A 14,347-nucleotide genomic window follows, 5' to 3' on the forward strand; every position below is an offset into this window, starting at 1 on the left:
GAGCCCGAGCTGAAGCCCATTGCCGACTACGCTTCCTTTCAACACCAAGGTAGGCACCTAAGCATTCTCTAACCCTATTTTAAATCAATGAAGTATGTGTCTTGTATGTGCATGAGTTAATATTATGTATATGTTTGCTTAGCTCCTATTTGATGCATTACCATCCTTAATCTAGAATAAATCCTTTTAGGTGAGTATGCTTTTGTATAGGTGTCACAAATTTAATTGCTTATCCATGCTTAGCTTCGGTAGGAGTCGAGAGGTGGCAAGGTCACCACCACTCGCAAGTTATAGGATGCTTGCTTAATTATACTATAGTAGCCATGAATAGATAAAAATAGAGCAACTATTGATGATGAGCCAAACTTGAGAAGAATGGTAGGGTCATTTTGAGATTGGAGCTCACTTAACTTAGACTTGTTTGAGTTGGTTAAGGACCGTCTCTTTGGTCGCCAGTCTCTTAAGCACTTTTTCGTACAAACCACATGCTTACTATGGGAATTGCAAGCCAAGTAGCAAAGTCGCACCTTGCCTTGACCGGATTTGGTGCGGGATGGTATGAGGTGTGATCGGTCGTGTCCAGTGCATCTATACATTTCCCACCGTTCGTTCATAGTCAGGTGTGGGTATGTGAATGGTCGGGGGCATGAATTATCCTAGGCCAAGAGTATGGTTGTTGGTCTTGCGCCTCGTGTGGAAAAAGTTATACACCCCTGTAGGATTATAATCTATTGCAATAGCCGCACTCTCGATCATTGGGTATGCTCTATGAGGTTCGCTCCAATGCAGAGTTACCAGATGGAGTTCATGGAAGATTGAGCTCATGTTCATGATCACATTTACCTATTGCAATTACTTGGTGCTTGACTTAAAGATCATAGAATGCCATGTCTTTTGCTTATTATAACTTTATCAAAATTTAGATGCTTTTATGCAAATTAATTACCTATGCCATTCTTTGCTACTTAACCAAATGCATTCTCCTTGAGAGTCGGGCAAGTATATACTATATTTTGGATAAGAGTTGCTGAGTACCTTTTTGTACGCACGGTGTCGCTGTTAAGTTGTTGCAGGTGATCCGCAGCCGGATGCCGTCTTTGGGTACTTCTTCCCCGCGGACGGCGGTCCGAGAAAGAAGTAGATGGCCAGGGCTATGAGGAGGGCACTATCGGCATATAGTGTTAACCTTCTTATTTTGTGTTGTATCGTATAAGTGCAATGAAATAACTTCCCTGCAAAACTCTATGAACTTGTTATGTACGAGAATTTGAAACTCTTATATAATGTGATGGACTATGAATGGTGATGCTTATGTGGTGATGATGTTCAACTAGTTGTGCTTGTGAGGTGTGTTTAAATCCTGGGCATTGCTCATGACACATCGCAAGGACGACCGGAATTATTCTCCTTTGATTGAGTTGATTAATGGTGGTGACTTAATTAAATGGGTTTAATTTGGAGGTTCCACGCATAGAGGAGAGCTGCGGGGTACGGAAAGGGGAGAGCCAGAGCTGTGGCCTGGATAATATATATGTCGGGTTTTGCCTGGCCTTGTGGGCTGGGCTGCGAGGGCTGCATGTGTTACTAGGCCTCTTTCATATTCGGTTTTCTCAGTTAATTCGGTTAACCGGGACCAATAACCGAGTTAACCATAACAACTTCGGTTATTAAAAACTGGGAGTTAATTCGGTTAACCGGGACCAATAACCGAGTTAACCATAACAACTTCGGTTATTAAAAACTGGGAACCGAATTGATGGCCGAAATTCTTGGTTTTGCTCTTGTCGGTTTCAGTCCGGTTAGTTCGGTCCGGTTCTTCGGTCTCGGTTAATTATGCCCATCAACATTTCTCCCCCTCACATTACCTGCTGTCCCTTGCCTTATCTACGTCAAGTGTCACCTTTTCGGATTACGCTAATCACTCAGTTTAGAAGCTATTTTGTCATGTGTTATAATCGCTACAGATTTTGTTCGTAGCAAAGGCTAAAACAAATGCTTTTCAAACAATAGAACCAAGCAGTTCAGGATTAATCTCTGGATATCTATACAATGAAGTACACTGATCTACCGACCGTAAACCATATATTTATGAAGGTTCCACAGAAGTAAGCTTTACAACTAGAGGTTAATTTTGCCACCATATTCAACACCTCAGGTTCTCAGTGACCCTATCGTGGCATTTGTTTCAGGTATCCCCACCAACTTCGATTCTGATACCTTGTATCACACTTTATTTCCGGTCATCACCTCCAAACTCTGTGGAGTTCCCGTTCCAAAAAACATTTCGATCATCAGATGGACCCTGCTCGCTCCCAAGAGTGTGGACATTGGCACCAAATGGTCTGGCCCGCCTTCGCAGCATGTTTGCAGAGCTCTCATCAGTCGTTTCTTGGCCTCTGTTACCAGGAAGAGGATGGCGCTCACTCCATGGACCAGATCGGTGGCCTGTTTCACAGAGATATAAAGATAATTGCCTAGATCAGAAATGACAGAACTGCAAAGGCTTAAATGAAAATGCCTATGCAATCATTCTCAATCCAAATCTTGACTGGACATAGGGTGGAATAAGAAAAACATACCAAGCTGCTGTGGGCCTTCATTTGGCTCTTGCTCTTGCCTTGAAGTAGTGGTGTTTCCCCCCAAATAGGAGAGGGGATTCACGTAAGACATGATGGTTCTCAAGTAACCGAAATATCCTCCACCACCTGAACTGTCACCAGCATGATAAGGTGATGACGATGATGATGATTGAAGCCTTGATACCTGAACAGGCCGCCGATGTGGAACAACAATCATAGCGTGACGGTTTTGAATACCCAGCTCACATAGCGTGGTTTCCATATCTGAACAAGATTTTTGTTGTCAATTTAACTAGACATCAAAAACTTCTGCAGTGATAAAAAAATAACAATATAACAATAAAAGAGAGAATTATAAATGCAGGAAACATTCTGGGGAATGATTGTCATGTAAAACAAAAATATATAAATGAAAAAAAACAGGAGGCACCCTTGAAATGCAACTTCACCATGCACTCAGTATTATTTTTAAACAATTGGTTCATGGGTTAAATGACAGGTTGAATGGACTGTCTTTCAAGGAAACCAAGTTAGAGAAGAGGTTCTGGTTTTCTGTTTCTTTCTTTCTAGGTTCAACTGTGTCCAGTCCAGTTTTGAAAACAATGCTAAAGAACAAGAAAAAAAATTGTTTGCTGCTCGTCTTGACAAATATGCCTACCAGGTCAAAATCCGAGAATGCAAAATACTACAAGCTGATGTAAAAACGAATAATGACTACCAGAAATGAAGAATCGGTACCTTGTTCAGAGAAAATTCTTTTTGGGTAAACCAGAGAGAGATCATATGAGCCAAGCCCACTGCCTTTGTTTTCATCCACAAAATTCTTCACTTTCCTTAAAACATCTTGTTTTGTCAATTCGATTTCCAGTCTATTTCCACTGGGCATACGAATGCTAAGCTGAATATCATCTGATTTCGCAGAATTAAAAACAGGTTCAACAGGGGCACTAGAAGTTGTGATATCTTGTTCCACAAGCACCTGGGAAGAAACTCCTCTACTAATGATTGTACTAGGAGCTGCCACCATAGGAACGGCAGCGAGACTTCCATCATCTTTGTTCTTTCTTTTTAGTGATGGTGTAGTGTCTTCTTTTGGATCTATAGAACTACCCGTGTTTGACCCCATTGAACTAACAGGCAAATCACATTCAATTTCAGTAGATGCTGACTCTAGCTTCTCAAAACTTCTATCACCTGAATCTGATTTTGAGCCCTTGCCTTTCTTTTCTTTTATCTCAATCAGTTCCTGAATAAGCCATGTTTTATCAGATTAGCTAATGTACCATTTGGGACAAAATCTCCATTACATGTAAAGGTCATACAGACTGAAAAAATAACTTACATCATGGTTGGTGCTACTAGGTAGTTGTGACACCAATTCAGCTGAATCAGCAACTCCACTGGCTCCAGAAATGTCTGGTGCACTGGATGAAACAGAAGGATTTTCTGAAGTAGAAGAGCCTCCTTGTTGAGGCAAAGCAGTAGTAGTATTCACAGATTCAGCATTTCTTGAAGCAAGTGATGCTGTCAACAAGGTTGCTGCTGTCTCCTAAAACAATTCAGAAGTATACATCTTTAGAAGAGCACAGTAGTGGTAGTCGAAAAAGCTGGTAAACAGACTAACACAAATCATATGATATGATATCATTATTTTTATCTCAAATATATGATCTTACTAAGAGAAAGTTCTGCGCGTCGTAACATGATTGCACACATGATGATGAGTAACTGGTTACAGTTGAACAAGATACCGAAACTCTTTAATAGTGGTCATTTGGGGGTCAATCCCTCTGACAGCTGGGAAAATGTACTAATTTCCTGACTAATTGAGGGGATTTGGCCAAATACTCTAAATTCAAATTATCCTGACAAACCCTAAATGAGTTGCCTGATTTTTATTCATTATACAGCAAAATGATGTTACAACCTCTGATCAAAAATAGATAGCATAAATGCAACCAAACTTTTAATGCTTTGGCAGCTATTATACCTTACAGTAATTCTATTTATCATATGAAACAGTGTTAGATTTAGTCCTCAAAAGTTCTTCTATTTCTATTTATCACTATTATAGTATGTCTGCTTAGCAAATTATGACTGTATCCATGTCTTGAACAACTGAACCAGATGTAATAACAAATTAGTAGAAAATAGATAATGAATGAACATTCTGGCCCATGCACATGAAAAATGATCCACCTCTAAATGCACACCTACAGTTTCAAGGCAAAATGGAAAGATTTTTCAGGGGCGTTTTGAAAATTGTGCCATCCGTATCATATGAGTGGCACACAATTTGCCATTCTGGCCCACCTTCAGTGATATCAGATGATCACACGTGTCGGTGACACTGGTAGAAAATACCTTGGGTTTCTCAAACCCCTATTCTTCTTATATATTGATACGCAGCTCTCCTGCGTGTTCGAGAAAAAAAAAAGACACTGGTAGAAAATCAAATGCCCCTTTTTCGGGACATGGACAAAGGTTTGAATCATCAGCTAGTTTGTGAAATAGACAAAGGAACCAAGGTATTTCAGGGGCTGTGGCGTCCAGTGGTATTTCAGAGGCCTGGACGCCTTGTATGCGATGCCTAGGCGTTGTGGCGTAACTAAACCCTTGTGGCATTCTATGGCACTGGGGATATGCCTGGACACCTAGGCGACACTTCATAAACCATGAAAGGACCCAAAAAGACAGATACAAAGAGGTATCAAACAACACCTCACTAGAGGAAGGTATTAGCGTGTTTATAGATCTAACTCAAGTTAGTTCTCAAGGCCTGTTAGTGTTCATGATGTTATTGAGACATATTATCTGCTATTTTATCGATGAAATTGAGTTAAAATGTATAAATTTGCAACTAATCCTCAACTATCAGAAATGACTAATTAAGTGATGTGCAGGATTTTAAGTAGAAACAGATTCAAAAGGACAAATTCCCAAGATTCAGTGCAAAGGGAGGAAAATAGAAAAACCTGGTTCTGTCAAGGAAATTCACAGGATTTATCTGTAAACTCACAAGGAAAGAGTTGAGTTTGAAAATAAGGAAGCCAGGAGTTATTTTCAAGAAGGCTTTAAGGTGCCCCATTTGTCAAGGACAGACAGAACTTATACATGAGTCAACTATCAGGCAATGCCTAGAGATACATGATCAGTATCATGAAACAATTTCTGCAACAGACTAGATGTAAAATATAATGGGTTTGAATACCTGAAGATGAAGGGCGCCCCAAGCTTTCTCGATGCTTTCTTTCAGATTTTCAGAGCTGATATGTCCCTCTAAGAAAAGGCTCATATTAGCAGTCATCTAAAAACCGTTACATAGGAAAGATGATCTTTTCTGTTTTAAGTTATGTTATAGTCACATACCATGATTCCATAGCATAACTCCATTCAGTCCAATCACAGATATACTTGGCACAGACTTCTGGGGATCTGATTGAGATATTTAAGGATGATTTTGAAAAGATTAATTAGAACACACAAGATCTTAGGCGGTCCTAAGTGTCCCAAGAGATCGTCATTAGTTTAGCTGTAGCTCCTATTAACTAATGTGTCATTTAAAGTGTCGTTTTACCCAAAAAAAGCTGCATTATAAGATACTGTTTAGCATGCTAAACATTTCTCTAAGACGAAGCAGTAAATCATATTAGAATTTGAACAGTTCAAATGTTAACTTTCTGGAATGCAGGATACCGTGCTGACAAATGACAATAAATGAAAACATTTGCTGGACATAAATAGCTGAATTTGTTGTCAATAAAGATAGGGCACTAGTTAACCAAGAAAATCATAAACAAAAAAAAGGAGAAATACAAGGAAATTAAATTCCTGCAATCAACTCTGAAAGAAATTATACCTATCTCTCCCTCCGTTGCCTTCCTTCTAGGCAACAAGCCCCCTCTCCTTCCAACACCTACCCGAAAGCTTTCTTCTAAATAAGAAATTAACCTCCAAAAAACTTGCTTGTATTCTCTTCCAACAAATCCCAGAAAAACCCACATGCCATATTTTTAAACTTCAATAATAGTGTCTTCAAATCCCATGTCTTCAAATGACTGGGGAATGCAAATTCCATAATCATTCAAATACCGACACCTGCATGCTGTGTCATTGGCACATTTGGCATGGATGCACACTCTAGACACATCACACTCTGTGAATCCAGAATCGAATGGCAGCTAACCTGATTTAGCTGTGTGCATGGTATAGTGTGGTTTGCACCTGAGATGGGGCCATGGCATAGGCCAGTGGTAGATCCCCACCTTAGAAATGCAGGATGGACTGGAGCTCCAGAGAGCGTGCTTAGAAAAAACATGAACATAGGTCCAACACAAGCTGATACAGTAGTGTAGGCTTAGATGCTGGTCGAGCTGTTTCGGTATGTTTTGTCCTCACTGCCATCCCCATATACTTACTAGTCGCCATCAAGGTCCCAAAATGGTTTGTTAAAGCAATCGACAAAATCAGGAAAGGGTTTCTGTGGAAAGGAAGGAGGTGAATGGTGGCTGTTGCCTGGTGGCTTGGGAGAAGGTTAACAGACCTATTGATCTGGGGGGCTTGGGAATCCATAACCTGGAAGTCATGGGTTGGGCTTTACAAATGCGGTGGTTATGGTTTAAGAAGACTCGACCTGCTCGTCCATGGGCTGTTCTAGAAATTCCAGTCCACACCAATAGCCTGGCTATGTTTGCCATCTCGGTCGTAACATCTATTGGTGAAGGGCTGGGCAAACACCTTATTTTGGTCCGATCGGTGGCTACATGGCTGTTCTCTGGAAGAGCTAGCACCTGAAATTCACAAGTGTGTCCCTTCGAGGATAAGGAAGACAAGGACAGTGGCCCAAGCCCTTCTGGATGACACTTGGGTAGCTGATATTAGAGGAGCACTCAGTTTGGTTGGCCTGACAGAGTACCTGCAACTTTTGGATGCTTTAACAGATATTGTGTTGAATCACTCTGTTGATCGGCACCTTTGGAAGTTTGAAGCTGCTGGCCAATTCTCTACCAGTCGGCTTATAGGGCCTTCTTGGTTGGCTCCATCCCCTTTGAACCTTGGAAGCGGATATGGAAATCTTGGGCTCCGGGTAAATGCAAAATATTTATTTGGTTGGCCATCCGCAATCGTTGCTGGACTGCTGATCGCTTGGCGAAAAGAGGGCTTCCTCATCCCGAGCAGTGCAGCCTCTGTGACCAGGAGGATGAGACGGTTCAGCACATGCTTACATTATGTGTGTTTGCGTGCCAATTCTGGTTTAGCATTCTTGAACCTCTAAACTTGCCCAACCTGGTGCCAACCCGCAGGGACAGCTCCTTTGAAGTTTGGTGGAGAAAAGCCTTGAGGAAAATTCAGAAACAGCACTGTTGTGGACACCTTCTTCAGGAAGAAGTTCCAGTGCAGGCATAAGTCCAGGAAGTCAGGGAGTTCTTAGATAAGTTTGTTAGTTTGTTAGCTGCTGGATTAGATTAGCCGGCTAGATATTTGGAAGTTAGTTAGGCAAAGTCCTATATGTTCAGGATCTCTCAGTTAGTTCAGATTAGGCAGTAGTTTATCTCTAATCTCAGAGCCTCTCAAGGAGAGGGCGAGTTAGCTGTAACCTACTCTGCCATTGCTTTGTAGATTCAATAAACAGGCCTTATCATCTCTCTGGTATCAGCTTGTTCCTTCCTGCGACCTAGCTTTCCTGCGCCACCCCCATCCTCACCCTTCCGCCGCCACCGCCACCGCCACCGCCAACCAATTGCTCCACAGCACCAATGGGAGATGAGTTCGTCAGCCAGGCGGTCTTCGATGAAGCTATCGAGCGGATGATTTCCAAGATGAACAACATCAGCAAGAAGTTGGACATGGAGCTGGGCAGCGTCCGCCAGGAACAGGGCCGCCTCCCCACGTCCATCAGCAACGTCCAGACGCAGGTCCTGGAGAAGCAAGGCTGGTTTGATTCGTCGTCCTCCTCGTCTGGCGCCGACGGCAAGCAGCCCCACCGACCACAGCCGGTCCACAAGCTCCGCTTCTCACAATATGATGGCACCGAATATCCCTTGGGCTGGCTGCACAAGTGTGAGCAATTCTTCCGCTCACAAGGCACGCTGGAGGACCAGAAGGTCTGGACGGTGTCGTTTTACCTGGAGGGCGCAGCGGGCCAATGATACTATCGCCATGAAAAGAACCACAGCGTCCCAGAGTGGCCGGCATTCGTGGACGGCGTCAACAAGCGCTTTGGGCCCCCGGTGCGCAGCAACCCCCTCAACGAGCTCACCCATCTGCTCCTAGCGCGCTGCGAGAATGTCACTGAACGCCAACAGATTGACATCTTCACCGCCGGTCTATCACCGCCCATGAGCATCGACGTGGAGATGCACAAGCCGAACTCCTTGGAAGACGCCATGGCACTCGCCCGAGCGTACGAGCGCCGCATCCAGGTGGCCGACAACACATCATGGGCACCGGTGCGCGCCGCCCGCTCGCTGGCTTGAGGCACCATGCCACATCCACTAGCGTTCAAGTCCCCGATCCCCACTGCTGCAACCGGCTCTACACTGCCAACGCCAGGCGCGCCAATCAAGCCGACCCCTCCTGCCGGCGCGCGCTTCACACGCCTCTCGCCGGAGGAGATGGCACAGTGCCGCATTGACGGCCTGTGTTTCAACTACCCGAAAAAGTTCTCCCGTGAGCACGCCAAGCAATGTTCCATGAAAGGCATCTATTTCATGGACCTGGAGAGCGTGGACGACACCTCTGATGGCGCGTCCGAAGATGAGCCATCGATCTCCATCAACACAATCACCGGCATCCAGTCAAGCTCCACCCTGCAACTTGCTACCGTCGTCCACGCCATTGGCCTCATTGCCTTGGTGCATTCAGGGTCCTCCCATTCGTTCATCGCCGAGAACACCGCCGCTAGGACCGGCCTCACCTCGGAGCCGTGCCCGGGTCTCACCGTCAACGTCGCCAACGGCGACCATGCGCCATCCTCAAGCATCTGCAAGGACGTCGTGGTCTACATCGGCCAGGAGGAATTCTGCATCAACCTGTTCGTCATCCCGCTCGACGACTACGAGCTGGTCCTTGGGTGCGAGTGGCTGTGCACCCTCAGGCGAATTCTGTGGGATTTCAACAGGCTATCCATGGCGTTCTGGCACCAGGACCATCGTGTCAAGTGGGTTGGTGTCAACGCATGGCCGTCACCCCACCTGGCGCTCACCAACGCCACCGATCTACTAGCCCTCCTGCTTCAAGAGTTCGCGAACCTGTTCGCCACTCCATCGGGCCTCCCTCCCCCACGGGTGTTCGACCACCGCATTCATCTCCTGCCGGCAACACCTCCCGTGGCAGTCCGGCCATAGCGGTACACGTAGCTGCTAAAGGACGAAATCGAAGCCCAATGCCAAGCGATGTTGGAGCAAGGGATCATCAGGGCAAGCACGTCGGCCTTCTCATCGCCAGTACTGCTGGTGTGCAAGCGCGACGGGACCTGGCACTTCTGTGTTGACTACCGCGCCCTCAACCTGAAGACCATTCGTGACAAGTTCCCAATCCCAGTGGTGGAGGAGCTCCTGGACGAGCTCAAGGGCGCAATTTTCTTCTCCAAGCTGGATCTCCGTAGCGGCTATTCAAGCTCGAGGATGAGCTTTTCTGCTAGGGGGGCGGAAGTGTTGTGGACACCTTCTTCGGGAAGAAGTTCCAGCGTAGGCATAAGTCCAGGAAGTCAGGGAGTTCTTAGATAAGTTTGCTAGTTTGTTAGCTGCCGGATTAGAGTAGCCGGCTAGATATTTGGAAGTTAGTTAGGCAAAGTCATATATGTTCAGGATCTCTCGGTTAGTTCAGATTAGGCAGTAGTTTATCTCTAATGTCAAAGCCTCTCAAGGAGAGGGCGAGTTAGCTGTAACCTACTCTGCCATTGCTTTGTAGATTCAATAAACAGGCCTTATCAAGCACAGAAAGGGATTTAATTCCCTTGTTATTCTTGAAGCATGGAGCATTTGGAAACACCGAAATGCCTGTGTGTTTGATGGATCTGCCCTAGCGTTCAGGTTGCTCTTCAGGCCTTCAAGGATGAATCTCATCTTTGGCTACTGGCTGGAGCCAAGGGGCAGGCAGCCCTGGACCTTGGTAGGATTGTGGTCTAGAGGTTTGGTTAGTTTGCTCGGTCAGGTCCTTTGAGTTTTTTTTGTTTCTGTAAGGTCTCCTTTTTTGATTTCTTCAGTCACACATCTCACTCTAGTCCAAGGTGGGATGATGTTATTGTAATTGGACTTTTCTCTCCTTCTTAATACAAAGATATGCAGCTCTCTTGCGTCTTTGAGAGAAAAAAAATAGTGCAAATGAACCAGGAAGCAGTGTGAAGCTGTGCCGACTGCCAACTGGAGCATGTTAATTATTTTTTCATTTCTACTCTCCAGTCCCGGGTATCAAAGAAAGGTTTGCAATAAAGCTTAATTTATAGGAATGTAGGCTGAAAAAAGATTCAAGAAAACCAAACTATATGTTGGTTTAGTGATATACTGTGATCCTTTTTAATCTCAAGCAACATACAGGTATTCCATGATTACAAATAAAAAGATCACACTCTAACAGGTCAATCTAACGCAAAGAGACAAATTTATGACAGATCACTTTGCTAGACTTCTGCACCTATTGCCAGGAAATTTTGAAAATTATGCATGCAAGAATAAGTTGGTCACAATAGTTAAACATCTATTGCAATTTTAATAATAAGTTCTTCCAAAATAAACATACTAAAAAATATGTAAGCACATTTCATTTTGGGGGGAAGGCCTCAACAAAATTTATAGGTAAATATTATCATAAAATTGGTAGAGTATCAAACCAAGAGGGCATCATCTCTAACACAGTAAATCTGGAGCATAAATTAATGTGTCAGAAGAAACATAAAGGATACAGATAGCTGAAAACTGTGATGCATCAACATTGCCTTGTTCGAGATGCAAGAAGATGCAACATCTTCCTATCATTTCTACCACCTGACAGTATAAATAAAAGACAAATACATGAGCAAAGTTATAACATTCATATGTAACACCACAATAGAAATGTTGCTGAAACTTCTAAGAACAGTTAAAAAAACCTACATTTTCATCAACCAGCGTTGACTGTTCCAAACTACTCGAAGCCTCATCTTCTCCTGAAATTGAGCAAAGATATGGTGTTCAATCAATAGGCTGGACTGTCACAAACCAGTATGTGAATTAGAGCATTATACACGATAGCGTTGTATATTGCCTATAAGGGAACTTTTGTTAAAGCAAAAACTGCAAAGGAAGCAGAAGGAAACTACAGCAACATGATAACTTGAGCCAGGCACAGACAATAAAAAGGCCATGACAACACAATCTAGCCTCAGAACTACATCAACTTCAAGTCCAGTCAACTTTCCACTGCGCATGAAAAAAATTGTACCATGAAACCTGAACCATAATAGTATATCTTATTATCTGACATCCTAGAGCCTAACAATTGCAAGAGGAAAAATGTCTTGTCAAGGTCATACATGGCAGTTTTTCTGTTGATTACAAGTTGTCAAAAATTAAAAAATACAATGGGAAATTGCTTCAGCTGGCTGAAAAGAAAGCGTAACTTTACCTCAGTTTCAATAAAAGAAATAAACTAGGTTAATGGTCCACCAGACATGGGTAAACTCACATAGCTTAGGAAAACAATTATAGAGAGGTATCTCAGGAACATGGCTGATTTAGTAATATGTATACAAGAAGGAAACAAGATCAGAGTTTGGCAAAAGAACTAACAAAGCATTTTAATTAATTTGGCCAAACTAAAAAGAATGGAAAAGGTGTTAACTACCAATCCTCCTATTCGCGCAGGATTGACATGGATATTGCCTTTCATCATTAGGCTTTCAATAAGAGAGTGGCACAAATATTCTTAAAAGGTTATAAACCAGCTAGAAGGAGTGGAGGAAAAATCACCTGATATGTACACTACAAAGAGCTTTTTCTCTCTTCTTGATTCATTAATTGCATCGGGAATTGATCCTTTGTATGTCAGGGAATTAATTGTTCTCTCCATCTGAAGTTAGAAAGAGAAAGTGCATCAATACATCTGAAGTCATTGGCTTTTCTTCTTATCAAAGGCATGTTAATTGAATAGTTTGACGAGTGACATGCTTTCATACTTTCTATGTACCATCACCATTCTATGTTACATATCCCATCCAATATTTTATCATGGATAGGGCTGAGCATATCCAATAATTCAACAGCGAGAATGTTCACAACAAACTAAAAGCATATCTTCTGAAAACTAAAGCCCCCACACAATGGTGAATGCAAGCTAAAGTATGGCGGAAGCATATTTTTGACATCAGAAACATATCCATGAAACAAAGAACCACGTTGCTGAAAAGCCACACCAGTCATCATCATAACATCATGACAATACCTGACACCGTTTTTTCGTGAACTTAAATTTCAGGTTTTCCAACACCTTTGTTGGCACGATAAAGTAACAAAACAAGGGGTACCTAGAGAAGAAAACAGCATAATCGTCAGGGATTTCTAATTAACAATCAAGATCTACAACGCAAAAAGGACAAGATCCAACCCCGCAAACTCTGCCACCAGGTTATTGCAAGATCATATACTGAAACGCCAGCACCTTGAAAAAGAAGATCAAATAGAACATCATTTCAACCACGAGTAGGGCCAAAGAGATGGAGCTCGCAGGAAACGCTGCAACAAAACCTAACAACCCACGCAGAGGCAGACTGCAAAATAGCAAATATAATATCCGTATCACGCGCAGACATGACTCCCCCTCCCCCGCCCAATCAACCCCAAAGATCTATCAGCTTCCGAGAATTCGAATCAATCAGCCAGATGTCTCATACTAAGAAACAACCGGACGGGACTAGCCAGACTCCTCAGCAGCAGCTGCTGGATGCAGTTCCAATAATTGGCTCAAGCACGCGGCGCGCACCGCACGAAGCACAGTACAAAATCCCTAGATCACCAAAGCCGCGCAGCTAATCACCTCAAGTAACCAGCACCGTAGGTGAGTAGCGGAACCCCGCCTCGGGGGAGTCTATCTAATCGAGGAGCAAAGGGTAGGCACCCATGCCTCAGGCTGCTCGAGGATTGAGAAGAGGAGTGGAACTGAACCAGTGAGGGCGGGCTCACCGCGAGAGGCCGATCCGGATCCCCAGTAGCTGCGGAGGAGAATGACGGCGACGACGAGGGAGGGGGCAGCGGGGAGCAGCGGTCGGCGGAGTAGACGAGGTCCACCGACGAGGAGGATGGGGAGGGGAATCGTTTGGATCGACCGGTCGACGACTGTTGGAGGAAGCCCCTCTGCGCCCGACGGCCCGAGAATTCGAGACCGAGATGCTGCGGGGGGTTGGGATTAGATGGGTCAAGCAGGGCTGGGCCGGCCTTTGGGTTTTGGGCTTTTTGGCGCCCAACAAACGCTAGGGGCCCCGCACAGCCAGGCTCAGGACACGGTGATTTTAGGCACATTTGGAACCTTTGCTACCTACTGTGTTACCTACCTAGGCAAGAAATTGATGTGAGCCCTCGTTTGGAAGTGCAGCAAGCTGACCTCGGAGCTTGTGTTTTCCAGTTTTTCCTTGCCACCTCAAGCGAGCTAATTTGGCTAGCCGACGCTGGCAAGGCGCGCCTGGCCCAACCAGACGAGGCTAAAGCCAGCCAGCATACCAAGGGCCTGTTTTCTTCCACTTGCTAAACTTTAGCACCCGTCACATCGAATGTTTAGATACTAATTAGGAGTATTAA

General features: G+C 44.1%; 1 protein-coding gene across 5 annotated transcripts; it reads right to left on the reverse strand.

Annotated features, from left to right (window-relative positions):
• Positions 1-1,981: 1,981 nt before the first annotated feature.
• Positions 1,982-14,086, reverse strand: LOC117833524 (plant UBX domain-containing protein 11). 5 transcript variants are annotated; one of them, XM_034713060.2, is made up of 12 exons: positions 13,736-13,830; positions 13,161-13,214; positions 12,999-13,080; positions 12,527-12,626; positions 11,672-11,724; positions 11,482-11,563; positions 5,949-6,014; positions 5,791-5,858; positions 3,922-4,128; positions 3,318-3,825; positions 2,580-2,843; positions 1,982-2,445 (listed from the first exon to the last, which is right to left on the reverse strand). In XM_034713060.2, exons 4-12 carry the CDS (start codon positions 12,624-12,626, stop codon positions 2,231-2,233), a joined length of 1,563 nt encoding a protein of 520 aa, XP_034568951.1. In that variant the 5' UTR covers positions 12,999-13,080; positions 13,161-13,214; positions 13,736-13,830; the 3' UTR covers positions 1,982-2,230. The 5 variants fall into 5 exon arrangements, with proteins under 5 accessions (XP_034568951.1, XP_034568950.1, XP_034568949.1 ...); XM_034713059.2 differs by lacking the exon at positions 13,161-13,214 and having other exon boundaries at positions 13,736-13,868; XM_034713058.2 differs by lacking the exons at positions 12,999-13,080; positions 13,161-13,214 and having other exon boundaries at positions 13,736-14,086.
• Between the last annotated feature and the right edge of the window lie 261 nt (positions 14,087-14,347).

The sequence above is a fragment of the Setaria viridis genome, chromosome 8 (assembly GCF_005286985.2).
Source record: "Setaria viridis chromosome 8, Setaria_viridis_v4.0, whole genome shotgun sequence".
NCBI classification, from domain to species: domain Eukaryota; kingdom Viridiplantae; phylum Streptophyta; class Magnoliopsida; order Poales; family Poaceae; genus Setaria; species Setaria viridis.